At 43.1% G+C, this 23,676-nt stretch overlaps 3 protein-coding genes across 6 annotated transcripts; 1 reads left to right on the top strand and 2 right to left on the bottom strand.

Annotated features, from left to right (window-relative positions):
* Positions 1 to 618: 618 nt before the first annotated feature.
* LOC135992575 (CDC42 small effector protein 2-B-like) lies at positions 619 to 6,060 on the bottom strand. The gene is made up of 6 exons (XM_065641862.1): positions 5,943 to 6,060; positions 4,305 to 4,836; positions 3,001 to 3,116; positions 2,675 to 2,887; positions 2,156 to 2,257; positions 619 to 1,628 (listed from the first exon to the last, which is right to left on the bottom strand). The coding sequence occupies exons 4-6, from the start codon at positions 2,726 to 2,728 to the stop codon at positions 1,554 to 1,556; spliced, it is 231 nt and encodes a 76-aa protein (XP_065497934.1). The 5' UTR covers positions 2,729 to 2,887; positions 3,001 to 3,116; positions 4,305 to 4,836; positions 5,943 to 6,060; the 3' UTR covers positions 619 to 1,553.
* Positions 6,061 to 7,460: 1,400 nt separating this feature from the next.
* On the top strand, positions 7,461 to 10,425 carry LOC135992315 (nicotinamide riboside kinase 2-like). Its single transcript, XM_065641372.1, has 8 exons — positions 7,461 to 7,767; positions 7,923 to 8,013; positions 8,384 to 8,429; positions 8,572 to 8,758; positions 8,988 to 9,059; positions 9,707 to 9,813; positions 10,029 to 10,120; positions 10,232 to 10,425. Exons 1-8 carry the CDS (start codon positions 7,742 to 7,744, stop codon positions 10,235 to 10,237), a joined length of 627 nt encoding a protein of 208 aa, XP_065497444.1. The 5' UTR covers positions 7,461 to 7,741; the 3' UTR covers positions 10,238 to 10,425.
* A 320-nt stretch (positions 10,426 to 10,745) lies between these two features.
* SQOR (sulfide quinone oxidoreductase) lies at positions 10,746 to 23,173 on the bottom strand. 4 transcript variants are annotated; one of them, XM_065641369.1, is made up of 11 exons: positions 23,089 to 23,124; positions 19,747 to 19,861; positions 17,820 to 18,071; positions 17,317 to 17,487; positions 16,752 to 16,805; positions 15,432 to 15,626; positions 14,304 to 14,513; positions 13,649 to 13,832; positions 12,648 to 12,715; positions 11,540 to 11,718; positions 10,746 to 11,160 (listed from the first exon to the last, which is right to left on the bottom strand). In XM_065641369.1, exons 3-11 carry the CDS (start codon positions 18,051 to 18,053, stop codon positions 11,103 to 11,105), a joined length of 1,353 nt encoding a protein of 450 aa, XP_065497441.1. In that variant the 5' UTR covers positions 18,054 to 18,071; positions 19,747 to 19,861; positions 23,089 to 23,124; the 3' UTR covers positions 10,746 to 11,102. The 4 variants fall into 4 exon arrangements, with proteins under 4 accessions (XP_065497441.1, XP_065497439.1, XP_065497443.1 ...); XM_065641367.1 differs by lacking the exon at positions 23,089 to 23,124 and adding an exon at positions 20,044 to 22,598 and having other exon boundaries at positions 19,747 to 19,950; XM_065641371.1 differs by lacking the exon at positions 19,747 to 19,861 and having other exon boundaries at positions 23,089 to 23,173.
* Positions 23,174 to 23,676: the final 503 nt, after the last annotated feature.

Below are 23,676 nucleotides of genomic sequence, written 5' to 3'. Positions count from 1 at the left end.
TCGAAAAAAAACCTGAAGTTAGAAGATAGGAATATTAAAGACCTTAAAAAGCTAAGTGCGCAGCTAACATGCTAATTTTAAAATATGTTAAAATATGGCATGTATTCTAATTCAAGAATAAATCTGGTTTTGTTTTTTTAATGGAAAAACGTTCATAACTGATCTTGTGTCTAGAGCAAGGAGGAAAGAGCTCCACTGACTTCCAGCATAACTGGTGCTGATTTGATGGTAATTTAAACACTTGTATTTAGTGAATTCCATGACTGCAAGCAGATTTCCTAAGTTTCTCATTGGTAGTCATTCAGAATTTTGAGCTCAGGAACAGCTGTCAGTGATGGAGCAGAAGAAAAACTTAGCTCTACACCTGCAGTTGTGTCATATCACTTAACAGAAAGATGAATAAGAACCAAGCGACAAACTGTAGTTTGGCTATGGCTAAAAATCTGTATTTATGAAGTGCTGGAACTCCGCAAGACAATGTTTGCATTTAATGTTCTCCTGCAAGATTTCACAATACTCTAATTTTTGTCCTTCACATGACTGTATCACTTAAACCACAGTTTTCATTTAAACCATGTAATTTAAAGGCATATGCAAGGAAAAAAAACATCAGTTCATCGTAAAAAAAAAAAAAAAATCTTGAAATTAAGGAGCCAGAAAGACAAGTGAGAGACACCCTGAAGTCCTGTGTAGTTGCTGTTACAGACAGGTAAACAGACAGTGTGATCTTTAGTTTAAAATTCAATAGCACTCATGCAAAATTAACACACAATTATGAGCAAATTGCAGCACCACTTGAAGATAACTGGCACACATTATTAGCTCTATTGTAGTAATACCTGTCGGTCACAACACTGTATGGAAGGAGCCAAGTAATTGAGAGAAACGTCTATTTTTCTAAGCCTCATTCAAGAGTATGTTTGCAAAACTTCCATTTTTAGCTCCAAAAGCATTATCACAGCGAAGCTGAAGTTTCACTGGGTTTTGCAGACTCATCTAACTATATTACATTAGAGTTCATTCACCACCAAAAGACATTAAAAAATACCGAAGTACAGCTCAGTAGATTTATGCATTATGTTGTAAGCCATCAAAAAATTAGGTCCACAGCTGCATTACAGGCTACAAGATCCTACTCAGCAATTCCATTTAGCCCATGTAAGAAGTGCAAATGTGTGGTATCTTCCAATTAAATCAACCTCTGCATTTCTTAAGGGGAGAGAAGGATGGAGGCCAAAACCCCAGACAATTCATGCCGACTTCCAGTCCCATTCCACAAGACATTTTTGTGAGGTTTTTGGGACACAGGTAGAAAGTCATCCACAGTGACAAATTACAGTTGCTACTACAACACTACCATGACAGACCATTCTAAGGATAATTCACAATAACTCTCTCAGAAGCTATTGTGCAAAGAACACCAAAGCTTGCACTGACCTATTTATGATTCAACTACTCGCTCTACTCCATGATAAAGAGGTTTTAGAGAATATGAAAGCACAGTCCAGGGAGTCCTCATAAAACACTGCAGATTTCAGCCTTCTCTCAGTTTCCTAGATCTCAGCAGTTGCAGAAGTGCCATTTGTGTAGCCACCTTTAGACTTCATATGGTCCTGAATTGATACGGCCTAGAAAATAAGTTTATTAGAACATGCATCTTACAAAGCCTGGTTGTCAGAGCAATTACTGAAAGCACCAATTTGATGAGGCAGATGAGCCTTATGTTTACAGTGCTGGGTCCCTGATAGTAGGGAGAAATTACCCAGAATTGTTAAATGCTATTAACATATGTTAAGGTGAGACAGGTCTTGCTATCCAAAATCCACTTATTCTTACATCCCTCACCCTGGCACAGCTTTGACTTCAGGGTGATGTGTTATCTGGACCTAGAATCAAGTGCATCAACAGAGTCCTTATTCAAAAGGTTCCCATCATATGTGAAGATACTGGGGAAATGAGCACTTCTTGCTGACTATATCTTCCACAGTATCTTACGCTTACAAACCAAAGGACAGTTCTGTTTGGATGCTATTCTATTGACAAAAAAAAAAGTCAGACTTTTTCTGTCTCTTACAGTTATCTAGTATTTTATTAGCTACCTGCACTAGAAGTTACTGAGAGGAGATTCCTGCTTATCCCAGAGGTGCACACTTACTGATGAACAGTCACCATTCATCTCTCTTGCCCCGACATGCGCAGTGTGTACAAAGTTCATTGGTTCTCCTATCATATTCCGGTCCAGTCTCTGACGCCTCTTCTACAAGAAAGGAGATATCTCAGGTCTCTATCACAAAACACGAGCAGCTTTCAGTCAGAAAGAAGCAGCTGAGTCAAAAAAAACCCACTCAGTACTGACCCCTAATGACACCTCATTGCAACCAGGCTGAAGTGTCAGACTGTTTGCAGTAAGAGACAGTCAAAGTTACCTTTATTACTACAAACTGAATTTTTGCAAAAACTTTTTTAAGGTTTAAAAAGTCAGGGCCTGAGAACTGCAAACAGTCATACGGCCAAAGTTTCTGGCAAAACACACATAGTTTAACAGGTCTGGTTTTAGCTTGTGCATTAGTTAGCCCAAACTAATTGAAACAACATGACAATGAAAGTGTTTTCCACATAACTGAAAGACAAAATTCCCAATCTGATAAAGGATGGTAGTTGTGTATCTACCTACCGGTTGGGGCTGTTCACCATTGCACCAATTGAAACAAACCAGGAATTCAGTCATTATATTTTCAGTAGGTAAGAAGGTCTTGTTAAGTGTAATTACTTCCCTGGGAGTTAAATCAGTGTGAGGACCGAGATGCAGTTCCTGAAGTGAGTTTAGGAAGGAATTGCTTGTGCAGATTCACTGGTAAAGATCACAGAAAATATTGGCTGAGTGTACCTGTTAAAGAGATTATTATATGTTTATACTAAAATAGATGAAAATCGGGCAACAGTTATTGAGCAATAAACATTTCAGAAGGCTAAAACAAAACTGTAAATTCTTAAACATACCTGCACAGAAGAGTAGCATCAACTTAAAATCAGTATGTTCATGTCAGAAATCGGGGTCTAGAACTCTGCACATTTACTCCCAGATGGTAGTATAACTTCTGGGGTTTTTTACAGAACTGTAATAAAAGCAATGTTAGAATTAAGTCGGGTCTTGTTCAACAGTCTGTGATCTTATTGTAAGCTGAACTAGCCAATGCTTATGAGCTATTTAGTATTTCAAAGGAAAATAGCTTTGAAGCACAACAGATTGAGTACTTAACATTTACAAACAGGTGCAAAAGTTTCCTTCTTATGTCTGATATAGTTACTCTTCTTACACATATAAAAGCTCAAAGTAAACAGTGTTCTACAACTCCAAAAAGGCCTTAAAAAAGAAAAAAAAAAAAAGAGCTTCGCATATCAGCAACAGAAACCATTCACCAGATAGAGCCTAGAGCCTCCCTGAATATGTACTAGCACAGCACTCCTGAACTAGAGACAACCAGGAAACTCACTGACTTTAACTACCCTGAAGCTACAATAAAACACAATGTTATCATGGTTACTGTCTGGTTTTTAAAATATTTTCCTGCAAATCAAACCCAGGAATATAGAGTAACCTTTCATATCAACTTCCTATCAGCTTCACCAATTCAGCCGTTCTGAAGCCCCACTGAAGTCTTCACAACCAAACAGCATAAACTTCCCCCTTCACAGGCATTTCTTATGTAGTCCCACATTTATGTAATTAGCACATCTATTTCTTTCACTTGTGTGGTTTTCTTACACTTCATCACTCCTCACACTTCAAGGAGATTTTTTTAAATTTCTGCCATTTATCTTTCAAAGTTACGATAGCTTCAGCTTTAGGTGGCCCATGTAATACGTTATTGCAGAATGTGTCATATATTATTCCATTTTATCCTGTGTGATTTTAATACAACTCATTATCTGGCTCAATTATAATTTTTCACCTCACTTCACCCTCTCACAACGGTCTTTACCCCTGCTGATGCCTTGTTTGGGTGCAGCAAAGAAAGTACAGTGGCCCATACAGCTATAAGAACACATAGAAGCCAAAGCTTCTGCCTACATTTCATTACTTGTGGATCTTTTGGGTTTATTTCGCGTTAAGACGACTGTCTCAAAGCTAAGATTTTCTTAAAAATCATAAAGTGTGTTGCTGTACGCTAATATCCTATTTTGAAAGCAGACTCACTGAGACGAGCATCAAAATAGAGAAACATCCCCATCCCAACATAACTGTTGAACGCCTACTCTCCTGTCGTACCCCCCAGTATTTGCTCATCTACCTCGGTGCGTACCTGGGTGTTGCCTGCTGCTCTCAGGGAGCTCTGATGGGATGGTTTGTCCTCACTTGAGCCCCGGCACACAGCCAGCTTCTGTCTTGGCAACTCCAGCGCATATACAGTTCATATTTCATATAATTAATTCCGATTGCTAAGCAAGAATACTTCACTGTGATCCCATACCCTGTGACAGTTCCTTCACTCTGTAAGGTGCTGCAGAAGCCTGTTGTGCACTTCTCGCTTACCTACAGGTGTCAGAAAAGCAGAACAGAAACCAAAAATAGCTTCCTGGTTTGGCATCAGATTTGCGCAGCCATGCAGTTTTCTCAGCGCTCCCCATGCAGCCTGTGGCTCCCTTCCACCCCTGCGGCAGCTCTGCAGGTGTCCTCCTGGCACGCAGCAGCACTGGACGTCTTCCTGTTGTCTTTCACAACAGAACTCTTCTTTTCCTCTGCGTCACTCACAGTATCATCCTCCAGGACAGGAATGTCTGTGCCGGGGCACGGGACATCACCTTCCTCTCAGAGACTCACGGTTTCCACACTAACTGGAAGAATTTCGAAAACATCTTAATGTGTTCAGGCTCGCCCAGGACTAATGAAAGCCAACAAGAATCCCCAAGCCGAGGAGAAAACAACATTTTGTCACTGTTGGCACACAGACCAGAACTGGACAATATCCTGTTGTTCTTTCTCTCTATTTTTCACCATAGCAGCAGTATCATCGAGAAGAGAGAGACAAAGGGCCAGGGCAATGGCTAGCACACACAGACACAGCTGTTGAATGCAACGGGCAGGATGCACAGCCATTCTGGAGTCTGTAGCTTTAAAAAGCGCCTGAGCGCTGAATGTTCAGATTACTGAGCTGAGCATAACATTCGATTTGTCGTACCATTGCAGTGTATTAAAAAGTATTAAAAATATTCTTGCATTTTACTTACAAAATATTAATTCTGTGTGAAGTAGGAAATGCTTGCCTGAATCAAAACAATTCTCTGCTTCCATAGACATGAGAGGTGCGCAGTAATCTTAATAAATAACATATATCAAACATATCTGTTCTTCACAATTGGCCTTTAGACTCAAGGTCTGACCATTACAAATCCTTGACTCCCAGCTACTAGTGAAAGACGAGTGACAGTTAGTACAGATGTTCACACATCAAATGCAGGCTACCAACACCCTGCCCCAACTGAGCTAAATTGTGGTACCTTCCCAGTCCAGTTGTTGCCTATTTCGCTCCAGCGCTCTCAGTACAGAATTGATGAGAGAAGCACATTTCAGCCTAATTGCCTCATTTAATGTTTACATCATTCGAAAAGACTGAGTTATTCGTTAACATATTTGAACAGCAAGATATGGTAAAAAACAGTGGAAATTGTATTTCCAGATCAAAAAGTCGTTTTGAACACAAAACTTGAAGAATGCATCTTGCTTGGTGAAAGGCGAAGAGTAAAAAAACCAATGAATTATCAAGACTTTGGAAGAACCCTGGAGCCAAACAGCATCCTGATTTTACTAGTATTTGTAGAGATGACAAATTTAGTTTGAGATGTAGTCCTCAAACTACATAATAACACTGTTATGTAGCGTGATTATATATTGGCCTCCTACCATCCTGAAGCATCATAGAAAGCTGAGAATAGGGTTTTACCTGAGATCTTCATTAACTGAAGTGTGTTGGTATTGTTAATTGTTAATTTAGGTGTAACCTCTGAGATTTGAAGCTTCTCCTTTTAAAAGGTAAGTACATAAACTTATTAAAAGGAAAAAAAATACCCAAGACAGGTCCTCTATTTCAAAGTAGAAATGAGCTTAGTAACAAAATGAAAAAAATGCATTTTTAACTAACTGCTCATTCTCCCTCAAAAAAAGAAAAGCCAAGAGACCAAATTATGTGTTCTGTTTGGAAGCTAAAAATAACGGCGATAGAAATCAACTGAGATTTGACTGGAGCCTTGCCAGAATTAGTAAAAAAAAAAAAAAAAGAGAAGACAAGAAGCCGAATGGTTGGCCACACACCAAACACTAGTATTGTAAGCACCTTGAACCAAGTTACTAGCTTGCAAATTATGGAACTCAATGTTATTAAGCTCAGATTTGATTTTAAAAAGCCCCTGACTGTAAGCGTTAACAAAAACACGTACAGTCGCCCAGGCATGGCAATTTCCAGCCCTGTGGTTTTCCGCGGTTCGCGGGATCCAAGCGCTGCCAGCCTGCGGCCGAGGGACAGCCAGAAGCTGCAAGGCCACGCGTGCTCCTCCAGCTAGAGGAGCAGGGAACTGCCCTTGAGACCTGGGGATCACAGGAGACAAACCCTCCACGCTAAGTTTCCCTGTCAAATTTTCTGCCTATCAGAACTCCCCGATTTCACGGCCTTTTGACCTTGACCGCACAAAGCGCTCGCACAGCTGCCGCCGCGTGTAGTTGCCCCAGGGTCACCCCGCGCAGCGCGGGCACTGCGGGGTTCCCCCCGCCCGGGCCACTCACGCCGCGGGGCCGCCGATGTCCGCCCGGCCGCGGCCCCTCGGGCGGCCGGGCCCCGCCAGCGGGCTGAGGCACCGGGTGCGAGCGCGGCCCCTCAGCACCGACAACCGGGTATCTGGAGCGGGGCGCCAGGAGCCCCCCGAGCCCTTTCGGACGGGCGCGCCAACGGCTCGGTAAGGCCAAACACCGCCTCAGCGTAACGAGGAGCGCAGCCCGGAAGGGGCCGCCCGCCATCAGGCGCTGCACCCGCCCCACGCGGTTGCCGCCGCCGGAGCCGCTGTAACGGCACAGCCGGAGCAGGCGGCAGCGGCACCGACACCTGCTGCACCCTCCTCAGGGCTCGCCCCGCGGCACGGCCGGGACGGAGCGGGCGGCACCGGGACCCGGGCAGCTGCCGCCCGCGCGGGGCCGGAGGAAAGCGCGGGCACGGCGCCGCACACCCGCGCCGCGCTGCCACCACTAGTCCCGCCCCCTCGGGGCCGCGATCCTGCCGCCATTGGCGCAGCCGCCCTCCTCCAGCGCAGCGGCCAATAAAGCGCCGCCGAGCGGCCGCGCTGCGAGCGTGTCGGGCTTGAGTGAACGCGCCCTACCCAATAGTTGTGAGTCCTCCGCATTGCGCGCTCTCCATTGGCTGGGCGGCCGTGGCAGCCGCCCAATGGCCGCGCAGGAGCGTGAGGGGAAGGCCCCCGCAGCGGGGCCCGGCCTCCCTTTGCGGAGCGCTCCGGTGCGGCGCGGACCAGCCTTGCTGCTGCTCCCTCCTCCTCCGACCATGGCGTTGACCAGCAGTTGACGTTGGGTTTCACCCCCTTCTACCTTCTCCTCTTTCTCCGGCCCCTTTCTTCCCCCTGTCCTTCCCCGGGTCCCGGCTCAGGCACGTAGGCGGCCGGTACCGAAGACACCGGGTCTCCACCCCGCCCCTCAGGAACAGGCTGCAGGAGTCGGGCCGGGCGGCAGCCAAGACGCGCCATGAACATCATCATCGGCATCGGCGGGTGAGAGCGGCGCGGCGGGCCGGGGCGGGGGGGGCGGTGCGGGGCCCGGCCCGGGGACGCCTTCCCCTCCCCCCGGCCCTCCTCGTGCCGCTGCCGCAGTGGCGCGCGCACGTGGCCGCGCGCCGCTTCCCGACGGGCGCGCGCTCTCGCCGCAGGGTCACGAACGGCGGGAAGACCACCCTGACCCGGCGGCTCCGGCAGGCGCTGCCCAACTGCAGCGTGGTGCACCAGGACGACTTCTTCAAGGTGAGGCCGGGGGACGGCGACGGGTGACCCCGCGTGCTTCCGCCCTCTCCTGGCGCCCGGCCCGCCCTGCCCGGCTCCTCTGCAGCGCTGCGCCCAGCCTGTGCGGCTGGTGGATAAGCCTGCGCTGAAATACGTCCCGGTGGCTTTCCGTTTTCTCAGAGCGCTACACGGTGTGCTTGTGTTGGTGGGAAGATAGAGGAACAGGCTGCTTTATCTTCCTCTCGTTACCGCTGCTTTTTATCTGCATGCGAAGAAACTTGGTGGAGGGTTAAGATTCCCGTTTGTAGCTTCAGGGTTCGGATCCTGACTCTTGTTTTCAAACGGGCTAGTGGCTATCCTGACCAGGTTTTTTTCTGTATCACTGTTTCAGCCCCAAGATGAAATAGAAGTTGAAGATGGGTTTAAACAGTACGATGGTAAGGCCTTACTACTGTGTTATCAAAGTATAACTCAAAAACCTCGAGTATTTTGATCCTTTACGTGCACTGTTTTTGTACTGACTCTGTTACTAGATGGTACTTAATGACTGCTTAATGATAGTTGTCTGTTTTGTGTTAGTGATAAGTGCATTAGATATGGAAGCTATGATGAGTACCATCAATGCTTGGATAAAAAACCCAGTCAAGTTTGAACGTTCTCATGGGATCAACAACACACTGGATGCCCAGATCTTACAAGATACGGAGGGAAGAGATGAAACAATCCACATTCTTATTGTTGAAGGCTTCTTACTTTACACCTACAGGTAAACAGATGTGCCTTCATATATTTTGATTTTTACATGACAGGCAAACCTCCAAGGCAATAAAAAGACCTGTTCTAAACCAGGAGTTAGCAGCTGGTATTGACCACTGCTGAGCTTAGGTGTCACAAGTTTGAAGGTAGCTCTAGCTACGGGAAATGGATGTAGTTCAACCTTTCATTTTCTTGCTACTAATCAAACAGCCTGGCTGTAACCAAACTTATCCTTTCAGGCCACTGATCGACGTATTCCACCATCGGTACTTTCTTTCCATTCCATATGAAGAGTGTAAAAGGAGGAGAAGGTAAGTTTATCCTTCTAAGTTCCCTTGTTAGCCCAATAACACCTCACTCTATTCAAGACTTTGTTTTTCTGAAGATTTAGATAAGAAAGGATAAACACTAATGTAGCTGCTGTGTTAGAAGACTGTAGCTTCCTTCACCAAACCCAAAAGCTTCCTACCAAGCTGCTATGTATGTGAAACTAAAGCTCAGTTTCAGCACAGATATTTCAAGGGTCTTTCTTTCCTTCTGGTCTTGCAGTGATATGGTTCCCAGGTCCTGAACTACCCTGGGATTTTATATTTGGCTGTATTGTTCTACACATACAGTGTTCTTAATGCAAATAAAATGTGTTAGAATTGAAGTTTGGTTTCAGAGGAATAAGCAGACAGCTATTTTACCCAAAGTTCTGCTAAAGCATCAATGTTATGATTAGTTTGTCTTAAGAATCCTTTTTACATCTTGAACACTTTGGACCCACACATCAAATTCCATCTTTTGGGGGCTTTTTATGCTTTCAGCTTATGCTAAATGTTGTCTTTTGATAAGCTTACAAACTACATTGGAGGCAACAGGCTCAGGCTAGCGTGTAGAGAAACTGAATAAATTATTTGTCATTTCCCTGAACCGTAATTAGACTACTCTTAAATAACAATGTTTTAATTTATAGTTCGAGGAATTACACTGTACCTGATCCACCTGGATTGTTTGATGGCCACGTTTGGCCTATGTATGTAAAGCACAGGAAGATAATGGAAGATCTGGGAGTTGATGTGGGTAAGTCTTTAATGACAAAAGCACTTTTGTAAGATAGCTTTATGAAAGTGTTTTTCAAACCTGGGATGTACACACTGGTTTAAGTGCATGAGAGGAGCTGAAGCAGGTGGATGGAGTATATATTTCTCGGATACCAGTCAAGTGCATGCTCTATAAATTAAGCTCTGGCAGGCTTACAGAAACATTCACTTATAGCTCTCTTATTTTACTTTAAGTGCACTTGAATGGAACAAAATCAAAGGAGGAACTGTTTAATGATGTGTATGGACAGATCCAGAATAAGATTGAAGAATTACTTAACATGCAGGTACATGTTTATGCTTACAGTTGCAACTCAAAAGGCAACAATTTTAAAGGCTATGTTGAAAAAGCATGAAGCTATAACTTGAAATATGTTTGTGTATATCTTCTTATTTAGAAATAAGCCGCTGCTGCTGATTCTTGCGAGTGAAGATGACTCCTGTTTGCTCTGCGCTGTCTACCTGACTGCCACTAAAGTTCCAGCTTCTGTGAAGACTCAATTCTTAAATTCGACTTTGTTCAATCTTTCCTTGAAACTGAGTTACATATGGTCATAATTAAAAAGCACTTCCCCCTTGTCTGTCATCTTAATTTGTGCATCAGCCTGGTACGTAGCCTCAGATGATCTTGGTCTTCTCCCAGTCTCCAGTCTAGTGGGAATTCTTTTCACTATGTTCTTAACCTGTTGAGAGTGAAACATTATAGCAGAACTGATGTGAAGTGGCAGAACTGTCCTAGGGGAGTGTGTGTGTATATACAACCTATACACATTGTACTGCATGAATTACTCACTTTCACTAACCTGCACGAATTTCTATAATCCACCTAATTAGGCAGCAAGGATGCTTCTTGATGAAGAAATTCTGATTGATTTCACTCTTCAAAAATCAGAGAACAAGAGGAGGCTTTCAAGCAGTTTTACTAGCATTGAAATATCCTGTTAAATCCAGCGCACGCATTGATCTCAGAGGCAGACAACTCAGTTTAGAGTAATGATAAAAAAATTACATCTCCAAGAGCTTTAAAATTTATTAGAAGACTTTGGTAGCGTTCTGTAGGTCTAAGCAAGTTCACGGAACAGAAATAGCTTAAGGCCTTGGTTTACATAGAGCAGGGAAAGAACATCTTAAGGCTTAATTGCTAGTAGGGGGGAAAGTGAAATTTGGGACCCAAGCCTACAAGTGATTGTCCAAGAGGGAAGAGGTGTTCATCCACTGTGTGACCAGTCCGTTTCCTTCAGCAGGGTTTGACCAAGACAGCACAAGCAGTTACTTCAAGCCCAGATGCATTAGCTTCCTGATGGGAGCTGGTCCTCCCCAGTATCCCCTAGAAAAGGATAAAGTTGTTTCATGACATTTTATGCACATATTATCCAACTAGGGTTTGGGGGGAGTGGTTTAGGTTTAGTCCCAGAAGATACCACACTTGCTAAGAGATGAGTGTTGGAGGTTTGTTTTGGAGAATTATCTTTAGTTCAATGAGGTCTGCAATTGGGCAAGAGGTGCCTGTCTGCAATTTAACCCTATTCTGCTTGAACAACTCCTGGTTAATAGCAAAGTGCCCAGAATCTTCAGAAAATTGAGGTCTCAGTCATAACAAAGGATGCACTTCATTTGCTTCTGTTCTAGCAAGGAACTAAGCCAGAACAGGTATCTTCCTGGCTTTTTTTCTGAATGATCTGCCTGCTCAGAACTGAAACACTTACTTAAGTAGGGCATTCCAGTAGAGAAAAGGCATCATGTCAGCTTTCATATGGTACATGGTTATTCTCTCCTTACTCTGGTCAATGGGAAAGGTCTCCAAAGGCTGAGCATTGTAGTCAAATTCTGCTAGGATCACTTTGTTGTAGGCTGTTACTAGTGGGCAGGAAGTATATCCATCATACTGCAATGAAGAATAACCCCTTTTCATTAATCTGAGTAAAGTTTAAATGCTGAGGTAATAAAAGCCATATAGTTAATGTTCATATTTCAAAATAAGTTACTAGGAAGTTTCTGCATTTACAGCGTTAATGCCAGTGAGTTTGGAAGGCTGCTAAGCCAATTACGGTTTGATAACCATAATACTAGGCATTTTATTTCAACTGTAGATCGTAGATTTGCTTAACAACATTGCTTAAATTAGAACTAAGCTAGAACAATAGGGCTTTGCATCATTAATTGCTGGTTATTATTGTAACCAGCAGAATAGGTGACCAGTAGATAAGGGTGAGAGCCAGTGCCAGCTTTAACAGACATATAAACAGGACCTTGAATATAGCTGTTAAGAATTCCCAGAGGATTGCAGGAGTATGGATGATGATATTCAGGTTAGTACCCCCCAAGGAATGTTAATTCAGAAGCCGTATGTAAAATGAAAGTCAAGTCTCAAAGATAAATTTGAACATAGTTATAGGCTTAACATTTTCTGTAGTACAAACCCTTCAGTTTAATTCCTTAAAAGATCATGTTCTGGACAGGTGAGGCAAGTTTAACATAGTACAGATGTGTAAAGTTTGCAAGGGAGCAGGGATTATACCAGTCAACAGTTTCATTCTAAAACTGCATTGGTGAAGAACCCAGACTAATCAGCCTTTCAACTCAGAAGTCAAGTAATTAAATGTATAATATTTTTAATAGCAGTATCAAGAATATGAACTGTGGAACTGAATTACTATTATGACACATAGTATTTAGCCATTTAGCACCCCAAGTGCTGCTGCAAAGCCCTTCCTGTCTCCTGGTTCACACAATTTAGCTGCTTGCAAGACTTCCTGCATAAGAATAGAGAAGGCATTCAAGATAACTTCTCCCCAAGATAAAATCTGTAGGTACCTTTTTAGTTGGCAACTGGTTCTTCATTACCAGGGAAATAGTTTTATCAAGCACTCCAGACTGGGCAGCTATATAAGACGACGAGAAAAAAACACCAGAAAACCAAAACAAACCAAACAAAACCAAATGAAAATACACACACAAAACAACACCACCACCACCACCACCCACATGTATTAAGGCTTTGTTTCAGGTAGCAATTATTGTCATCATGAGAGCACATGCTGCTAGCTGGGCATTTCGTTGGACAATTCAGCTGTAATTGAACTTGCATGTCGAATCGGTTTGGGAAGTTTACAGTCCCAGATAAGAAAAAAAAAAATTTGGAATAATGCTTTGGCCTGTTTCCAACATGATAAAGCTTAATGAAACTTGTTTTTAACCTATGCCACATTATACTTGTTCAGCCTCCGAAACACTAAGATTCTGACACGCTTAAGTTTTGTTTCGAGTGCTCTAAGGAAAGTATTTTAGACCCATTTGCTGGAATAGTTGATTACACCATTCTTCATGTTACACCAATAACATACTATCTAGCCTCTTCACACACCAGTACAGACTTCGGGTTTTTTTCCACCTTATTTGCATTTTTTTTCAGTTGTGAGACCATATGCCTGAAGTGTGTTTAGATTTGACCCTGTGGCTACAAGTACAAACCACGTGATTGCTCAATGGTGACTTATCAGTTGGTTGACAGATAGGCATGAGCTGCTAAGATAGGGCAGAAAGTTTTGTCCCTGAATGATGATGGAGTGCAAGAGCAGTACACTCATTTTATGCCATTCTGTGAGCACAGAAATTAGAATTAGTTCACCCATGAGGCATTTGGAACAAAAAAAATTGTGGGTTAATGTCATCAATATGGTCTATAGCTAATTATTTGGCACAGGAGACTTTTTGAAAGATGGAAATAATTGAAGTCAAGACCTCAGGAGTAACAAACCAAACAAAAAGCTCACTGTCACTCCCACACTTGTCATTACACACACATGCAACTTTACCTACAGCTGCAGCGGTTCTCGATGTTGGAAGGTTGGTGCAGTCTCCAATACCAAATACATTAGGATACCTTTTATGTTGTAGAGTTTCCTTATCTACATCCACCCAGCCGATTGCATCCGAGACAGGACTGTTGATGAGGACATCAGGTGGCCCCATTGGGGGTGTGACATGAAGCATTTCATACTAGACAGAAAGAAAAAAAGGCAATCAACAGCTAGTTTGTCAGAGCAAGTCACACCTGTGTTGATATAAGGCAATAAGAGCAGTATAAGGGGTTTACTTCTTGAATTAAAAAAAAAAATATATATATAGAAAGAAAATGTGCTCTCAAATGTGAAGTGCATCCTTTATTAACATGAACCTTCTCAGGCAACTCCCTTTAGACTGGCATAACAGCTGTTTGCCTTCCTCCATATACATCTGAGACATTCCCAACTTATACTAACAAGGCATATAGGACTCCAGGCATGGTTTATGAAAAAAATTTTCTTCTCTCCAGCATAGTTTCAAACTTTTGAATCTTTTGCTAAAATTAGAGATGGTACTCTCAGGAGGAAACAGTAGTATACAATAAAGTAGACACTATATTATCATAGTGTTGCGGTATACACAGAAAAGAAACAGAACCAGACTAGAGGTTTGAAAGCTCCTGACCTGATGAACTTCGGTCAGTCCGGGTTTGTCCAAGTTTTCAAATACAGCTTCCTGCTTGTCTGCTCGAACTTCTACAAGGTTGCGCTTATAATTAACAGTGATATTCCTCTCCTTTATTATTTCAAGCAACGCATTGGCATACTTCTTAACACCAAAAATGACACCAAGTGAAGTGTTGAACATTATGTTTGCTTTGGAACGTATTCCTGTCTGCACAGAGAGATCAAATTAGGCTTTCCTATTAAGAAACTGTGACAAACTAGCAGAGACAAAAGAACTACGTTGTACTACTGAAGAGCTAATAGAACTATGAACGCAATTCAAAGTATTAACATTAGAACTCTCAAGATATAGCTGTTTCACAGCATGTTAGAAGCTACACAAGATCATTCTATGATTCTATGATATCTGCCCTTTCTGAGTGAGGTGCTGAAGACACCCCCCCCAAACTGCTGGTGAGAAGAGGCGGCTGCAATTCACTGAGGAACTGCTGTATGCAGGTTAAGCACTTGCAGCAGCTTAATCCCCTATGGCTTTCTGAAACCTTCCCTTCTATGCATTATTCAGATACTCTCCCAGTAGATAGCTCGTGAAACTGAAACACACGTGAAGCCTGACACTTCCACCTGAAGTCGTCTCTTGTTTCCAAGTTTGCCTGGCTCAGACTCCTCCTGATGCTGAGACTGCGCACCGCAAGGAGCAAGCACAGCCACTTTTCAGACTAGCAGAAAGACAAGCAGCAACAGGTATTAAGCGCTTAAAGTAACAACATTACTTAATTCCAGCCAGCGTTATTTTAGTGCACCACCTGAAGTTACAAATTAAGCTGAGAACAGTTGTACCTGTAGCTCACCAGAGGCAGGGTAAGAGGTTCTTTCCTTAAGGATTCTGAATTCTGCAAGTTTCTCCGGTATTAAATATATAATAAATATCTATGTACGATTCAGTTAGCTTCATTTATTATACATTAATAATAGAAAAAGCAACTTGGGCACTTTAATTCAATAATCCTGGGCCACATTCCTTTCATGTGTGTTTTATTTGTTTTAGAGATAACATGAAGCCTTAAGAACAAGCCTTCCTTCCAGCTGTGGGAACAAGCACTGGCACAGAGTGTAAAATACTCACTTTCCTCCAGTAGGCCTCTGATAAATACATGATCTTCTGAGGAGCCCCTGCACATTTCACTGGAGTATTTGGAAAAGTGAAGATAGCATTTCCTTCCTTGAAATCTTGTAAAGCTTTCCATGTTTTCTCTACCGTATGAACAGAATAATTGGAACCTATTTTGGGGTGATGAAAACCCTCAGGCAAACCTTTGATCTAAGAAAATGAAATTAAGGTTTAAAGTACAGACGGCAAAAATGTTGTCATCATCATGAAGTATTAAATGCAGACTTAAGAAACAGCTACATAAGAAGCTTCTAGCAAAAAGAAAGCCCATACATACTTGCTAGTTGGCATTTTTGAAAATAAGCCTAGCAATCGAAGAGGTATTTCCATCGGATGATTTAGTAGATGTAACATTAACTGAAATGATTCTGGTCTGCACCATAAGTGTTCAGTGCAGACCCAGACCCATGTTTTTGTAGACTAGCACATGAAATTCAGAGTAAGAATATATAAAGTCACTCCCACATCATCGTAAGCAAAAATAATGTTAAAAAAAAAGTGTTATGAAATTTAAAAGGTGAATGAAACTTTTCAGTAGTCAGCTGCAGATAGATACCTGTATTTCTAGAGTTATTTTGTTTTAACTCAGCTATCTCCAATAATTATTTCCCAACTATGTCTGAGCATTTGTTTGTGAGAAAGGAAGTTTGCAGAAATTCTACGAGAAAATGGAGTCATGTTACATGCCCTGCAATGTGTTTGGGACATTACAGTCTACACCAGGAAGGATGCTGTTGGCGAAGACAAATAATAGAAACCATCCCTCTTTTTAAACTGGCCACTTTTGAAAAAAATTCATACGAATCTCTTACTATAATTTTTGTTCACTACAGACCAATAGAAATTGACTGCATTACATGGCTTCTATTACTGAATACTGAATTTAGTTTTATCAGGTTGTACTAAAGAGACACATACGAAGGCTGAGAGGGTCACTGAACACAATGCAATTCCTCATTCCACTGACCTAATCACCAGAATTTCTCTGGTGTGACTCTAGTTAACTAAGACCAGCTCTTGCTTTACTTATGCCTTGGGAGCTTTTTAAAGAGATACTCAAATATATTATCAGGTACTATATCATATTCAGGTTATTACATAGAGATCTGTGGAAGGAGTAAAGTAATTAGGCTGTCTTCTGGCTCTTTAATTCGTATTAGCATTCAATATCTTGCAGTAAAAACGTGTACTGAAAAGCTATTTACTTTAGTGAATCATAAGGGTATGTGGTGCTGTTAAAAATAGTAAAAACTTGATTACTGTAAAAACAAATACCTTTTCATAATGCAGACTAATCCCAAGGGCAATTATCAGATATTTGTAAGATACCTGTTGTATAAGGGTGGAAAAAAAAAAAAAGTATTTTAGACAAACCCCAAAACATTACCTCAAAGAAAATTTAGGTTATCTGACAGCAGAGTCATAGGGGAAGGAGATATAGGGAACACTAGTAAAGTAAATGTTAAGCTCTAAGAATATTTTATAGTTAAAACGCTAACTACATTATGAGTTACACACGCAGCCTTTGCTATGCACAAAACCAAGTGTTTGAAGCAAAATATTTTATCTTTTGTGTTCAGTTCACTATAAACAGGGAGAAGACTTAGGATAATGATATTTTAAGTTGATGTTATTCTAAGCCAGTTATCTACAACAATTTTTATTAGAAATAGGTTTTACAATCAAGTGCTTCTCATAAGACTAAGTGGGATTTCCTGGCCTAGATGCTGGAGGAAGGTCTTGCTCAACAGGCAATTCCCAGGGGATCTGCTGGAGGTAGACAGACAACTCATGACATGGAATAAGAGACTAACTTTTTTTTTTTAGAAAACATTATTACCTTGGTATCATTCTCCAGCCAGACGCAGTTCTTATCTGGATCCAATGCTGTAACTCGAGATTTGATCCACTCAACACCTCTTGGCATTACGCTTCCCGTTGGACGTGCTGAAGCTGCCAGCTGCTTTGCACCACCGCCAACCAGGGTCCACAGGGGCTGGTAGTAATGAGTCTGCATGAAATGTTCAAATGGACATTTAAGAACTGTTTGAAGGGACTTTAAGATGAAGGTGCATCACTTCAAATAGGAAGCAATGTGCTTTTAACATTGCATTATTCTTAACAAAACAAGCTGTATAAACAACCAAGAGTTTTGCACGCCAAAGCTGGAGAGATGCATGCATCTCTATTATGGAGCAACAAATTTCATGCAAAGCCTTCAAACAGATGGCTAGTTGGCCATTAAAAACACATGGGGCTGAAGCGGGATAAGAATCAGACCGATACGGTTGCACATGTAAAACGTTAATTCTTTTTGATGCTTTACCTCCAAGGAAGACTTACCTTACTTGGCTCAACAACAGCCACATTTTCTGCCCCCACTTTCCTCTTCATCCGAGCACTCATGGTGATTCCACCAGCACCTCCACCCAGCACGAGTACTTCATAATAATCCTTGGCAGCACACCTGGCTGCTGTATGTAAGCCAAGCGAGCTCATCTTCTGCATTCCTGGTTTCAGCAGCCATACACCAGGACGGAGACAGGAACAGGAGGACACTACTCCAATTGCTGACATCTTTCAGTAAGCAGGAAGCTACAAGATGAGGGAAGGCACCAGTAGCAATCACAGAAAGTAGAATTTATATTTATTTATCTGCCTGGATGAGTCTTCAAGACAAGAATGATAATACTAAACCTTTGTTGCAGCTAAACCACTAATTTGCAAATCTATTTAGGGAAGGGAAAAAAAAACCAAACAAAACAACAAAAGGTCAATCCTGGCCTCTGCCAGGAAATTGAAATTTCATACATGCAAATGCATTCTAACCAAGCATAAAAACATTTTCTGGTTCTTGCGGCAGGAAAGCGTATCTGATCCTTTAGCACAGGCAACTCACAGGATGTAACTCCAGCTGTAATATCACAATCCTGAAGAGATAAGTGCCGCAAAAAGAACAAGAGTGTTGTAGATCACTAAATATTGAACGATACAGTTGTGTGAACACGCTGAGTGCCGTTCCACTAACTGTAACGGGTCAGCCAAACACATCGTTACATTTGTATTTTAACATTGGGATGTACCAGCAGATGCACACATCAGATGCAGCCCTTCTCGCTGCCTCTCAGGGGTGCAAACCCTTAGGGTGCTTTGAGCAAGGGGGTGTGTGTTAGTCTATCCTTGCAGGAGAAGCTTGATAAGAAAACAAAGCTCAATAAAACAAGAGTTTACATCATCCTCAATCTGAGATCTTTGAGTATACCCAAAATACTTAGCTCTCTATCCATGGTGACCTCTTAGTTTTTATATCAGCATAGCGACTGGAAGCAAAGATCAGAAACCTTTGCTTACACTTATTCTTGCTACAGCTACACCCTGTCACCTGAGAGGTGACAGCCAGAGCCCTAAAGCGTGACAGATCTCGACAGTTGTAGCACTGGATGTACAATTGCACAATCTAGGAGTCAGTCAAAGTTAAACCACGTGTTCTCCTCCCTCTGCTAGAGTGAACAAGAACCTTTCTTGTTCTAAATCCATTGTTTGCACAGGCTAAACACCAGTTTTTAGCTTTTCAGTGATAGAACAGGTATAAACTCATTTTAATTCAGTTCTTTATTGTTCCATTGCCAATAAAGAATGAGCAAGCATTATAACCTGAAAGAGCAAGCATTATAACCTGAAAAGGAACTTATGACAAGACTTTGTTGTGTTCTGTACTCGCTTGCCTTTGTTTAACTCCTTGAGTCACCAGGCAGGAATTCCAGCGTTTTCACTTCAAAAGGGTAGAACTCATTTATGGTAAAGGCAGGAGTTTGAAAACTGATCTAGAAACCCCAAATATTTTAAATACAGTGTTCCAAGGTCAGCTTCAAAAATTCTCCCATATGCTAGATGTAGTTTTGCAATTCATTCTGCACCTTCATGTGCTCTCTTAACGTTCCTCACTTCCATAAAGCACTTGGGGTACATGAAGTCCCATTATTAACCCCTACAGTACAATTAATTTGGGACAGAGAGAGAAAAATCTCAGAAGCATTTACTGTAAAAATAACGTTAATCATTTTGTTTTACAGGAAGTTTCCAAGATGCGGACATATTGTCCCCACACCCCCTTCACACATATTCTCCCCACACCCCCAGCTCTATAATGAAGTTAGTTTCACTTTAGCAGGCTGTTTATCATCTGGCCAGTGCAGGCAGTTACTTAAAGATGCGGCCAGACAGCTCAAGCAGGGGAGGAAGTTGTTCTAGCCCCAGAAAGAAAAGTTACCTGATGGAGACGTGTCCTGCTTTCTCCAAGTCAGGGAGAGAGGAGCTGTGAAGAGTAAGTTTTGCAACTTCCCGTTTGCAAGACAGTTTTCAGAGGGACGTTCTGTTTCCGGAAGCTCAAGAACACAGGCAGGAGTTTGCTTTGGGTTTTATTAAACACACAGAGCAAGCACAGTGTTCTGCTGGTTAACAACGCACAGCACGTCTGCATCAAGAGCACAAGACTGCATTTCCATAATGCTAACTAAGGAATGACTATCCTTTCCGACCGAAGAGACTTTGAAGGAAGTGTGCTTACCAACACACTAACAGCAATCTAATTGGTGAGAATGCAGTATTCTGTTGCTTTTGAGTTGTTTCAGAGAGTGCAGAAACAACCAATCTCAAGTGTCATTGTAGACAGCTGGTTTTAAAACAGCAAAATCCTGCATATGAAACTCCCAAGTCAGAGAGCAGCTGTACGACCGAGCCAGCCAACAGCACAGCAACCCTCTGCTTTGGACGCTGGACACAGAGGAACAGGGGAAGTACAGAAGAAAAACAAAGGTAAAGCGGAAAACTCATAATTAACCTACTGAACTGAAATTTTAAACTTTTACAAGACCATTTTAACACACAGCACACTTATCCATCATCCTTTAAACTATGACAGCTGATATTAGCCTTAGATAGCATTACATCGCATTCCTGATGAAGATCTGTGTACAAGTCGCAGAGCGCTGCCTAGAAAGGTAAAGCCTGTAACACACTTCACCTTAGTGAGGGCTCTGCTAAGCCTGGGACAGCTCTGCTGTTTAAAACGAGTTCTGACACCAGGAGAGCCGGGTCAGTTCTACAAATGCTTTAAAGAAATGAAGGTTTGTTACAGTGTTGGCAGCTTGTGTAACGCTACTGCAGCACAACACAGCTAGCACCACATAAAAATCAGGGCCGTGGGACTCACAGTAAGTCCACAAAAAATGTCATTTCTGTCAGGAGAACTAGCAGTTCAAAGCTTTTTTTTTCCCCCTCCTTTTTTAAAAACAGACTTTTTTTTTTTTTTAGGCAGACTTAACTTGATTGCGACTGTCACACATCCATTCGTAAATCTCTTTTCCCTTTTACTGTAAAGCTGTTTGTTTGAATGCTTTTAGAATAAGTCTGTTTAATACTGAACTAAAAGCACTTAAGAAATTAAAAAAAAACCAAAACACCACAGTTAAGACTGACCAGGAGAGCTCAGCATCACTGAGCATTTGAATGCCATTAAGCAGGTTAACGTAGTACAAACATAAAAATAGTGACTTTTAAGTTAAAAAAAAAGTAAATATAAAACACTGTTTTCCAGAGTTAGTGGCTTATGTTCCTTTAAAAGACTGAGAAAATAAGCCATAAGGAATTATCCTCATTAAGCTGTTCTTAAAAAACGAATGATATATCCACAAGCACCACGGACGAAATGAATTAGTTATCAATATATTTGTAAACTTTTACTTAAAGAAGTAGCTTGCTGAAAATAGGCTTATTAGGTAATGCATTACAATTTTGGGGCGTATTTTAACCAATTCCAATCTCTATCCAAGGAAACGGCAGATTTTAAAGAATAGTTAAGTGTTTCTCACCCAGTTCTGTGCAGAACTCAAACTTGAGCAGCTAAAATCCACCTGAGTGCATTCAGGACACTTTCTGCTCTAACCTGCCATCCAGCCTACGAACAAACTCAAAGTCTAAAAGTTATCTTTGGCTACAGTTCTCCAGGTATTAATGGCCACAAGTAAATAAAATCAACCTCTATGCAAGAAAGACATGGACAACAAGTCAGGAACACGATACCGGCAAATCACAGGAGATGTGGTTAACTACAAGCACCACAACTCCATCTCCTCTCACACGCACTTACAGGTCCACTAGCTGATCTGACACGGAAGGCATCTTGTCACAATCAATTCTGCAGTATTACCTGTGTAGCAGCGCTATCACAGAACAGGTACATCCTCAGACCCAAGGGACACACACAGAATACCAAGTGTTACAAGCCATTCTCTCGTCAGGTCTGTAGATTTTTATCCAATAAATAAGCCTTGAGAGACACAACCAGTGCCTAGAACAAAGATTTAACTGAAGCATGAACTTCATGCAGGGACACTCAGGACAACTACAGTTTTTTTCCTCTCCCAGGGTATCTAACATATGCTTAGCTCTCAAGATCGAGTAGTTTGTTGAGACACTTTATGAATCGGCTATTGCAGATAGTTAGAAAAAAATAAAGTTAGAAAAGTCTCACTAGCAAGAGTAAAGATCATTGCAACACTAGCAAGAGTAAAGATCATGGCAGCTATCTTCCCAACAGTTTCCCACAGATTAACAGCTCAAATAGTCCACCCGTGCGCAAATCCTCAGCTGCTCCTGCACGCCGGCACCGCAGGCACCAGACTTCCACCCCGCTGCAGAGCCTGCACACGCTAAACACGCAGCTCCCCGCGAGGCAACAGCCGCCGGCCCGAGCCAGGCGGGGCGAGGCGCGCGGGTCTGCCCCGCCGCCGCGGCTCTTGCCCGGCTCGGACGTGCCGAGGTACCGGGGGAAGCAAACGCCGTCCTGGGAGGTGGTCAATCCAGCTCCAAGGTGAGGTTCTGACCAACACAGCGCCTGGTGCTACCGGGCACTCAACAGTTGCGCTGGGGGTGCCGTGCGGTACGCGCGGAGCCCCAGCTGCCCCCGCTGCTCCTCTCCCATCCCCGGGACAGCTGCCCGGTCCCGCAGGGAGCCCCGACGCAGGGACGCTCCCCGGCCGGCGCAGATCCCACGGCCCGCAGGCTGCCCCGCCGGACCGCGCACTCCCGCCCCGGGGCCGAGAGCCTCCCGGGCCCCCCCCGCCTCGGGCAGCCGCGGCCCCCGGGGCTCCGCTCCCTCGGGCGGGGCGGGTCCCGTCCTCCCCCCAGGCAGGGCGGGCCGCTCGGCCCTGCGGTGCCCACACTTGCCTGCCGCTTGCGCCACCAGCCCCGCGGGTGAGGGAAGGACCCGCCGCCGCCCCGAGAGCGATAAGCGGCGGGGCCCGGCAGCGGCGGGGCGGGCAAAGGCCGGGTGCGCAGCAGCCGCTGCTCGCCCCTCCGCAGGTGCTGCCGCCCAAAGGAAAGTGAAGCGCATTTCAGCCTCACAGCAGCTGGGCCTGTGGGTTTGCGCTCATCTGTTTTCCTAAATGTCCTCCCATCTTCCATATAATGGTTCTTCCAGCTTGCCATCCCAAAAATCAGACCTAAGCCTGGAATCCCACCACGTTAAAAAAAAAAAAAAAAAAATTAAATATTAAGAAACAATCATCAGTTGAACTCCTAGAGTCCTAATCTGAAATCAGGTGTAACTCACCTGGGCACATGGAGAAAGGACCTTCCAGTTGAAGTACAAGCAGAGAGCAGAGCTGCCAGTCTCGTTTCTGTTCAGCTGACTGCAGCCCATGGCTGAGCCAAGCCCTAAAATGTTTTCCTCTAAAACTTTACAGAGCTTTTGATTTGTGGCATAGTGATAGCATGAAGTAATAACAGCTGTTAATCCACTAAATTGTGTTTGTCAAGCCAAAAAAAGAGTCACATGAAGATTAGTGCTGAGAGTAACATACAAAAAGAAAATTACTTATGCCAATTCATACATATCAAGCAACCAACAGATCCAAACCAAGCATCAGGCCATTTCCTTCTCAGGCTCAACCTTCCCCTCTTGGCACACAGTTTCCGCAGAGGTAAAACTGCTCAGCTGATACACAGCCAGCTGTGGAAAGCTGTAAAGACTGGGGAAAAGCTTTGAGGAATTAAATGGAAAGATACCACCGGGCTGTTCCACTGTCTGCATGCAACTGAGCAGGAGAGGAGGAGACATTCTGCAGGGCGCTCATTTGAAAAGCAGCACGAGTGTCAGTCCCCTGGCGCACCCAGGCACACACACTGCAATCGCAGAATC

The sequence above is a fragment of the Caloenas nicobarica genome, chromosome 10 (genome assembly GCF_036013445.1).
Source record: "Caloenas nicobarica isolate bCalNic1 chromosome 10, bCalNic1.hap1, whole genome shotgun sequence".
Lineage (NCBI taxonomy): Eukaryota > Metazoa > Chordata > Aves > Columbiformes > Columbidae > Caloenas > Caloenas nicobarica.
Note: the sequence above shows the minus strand (reverse complement) of the source record. Positions and strands in the feature narration are given on the sequence as shown.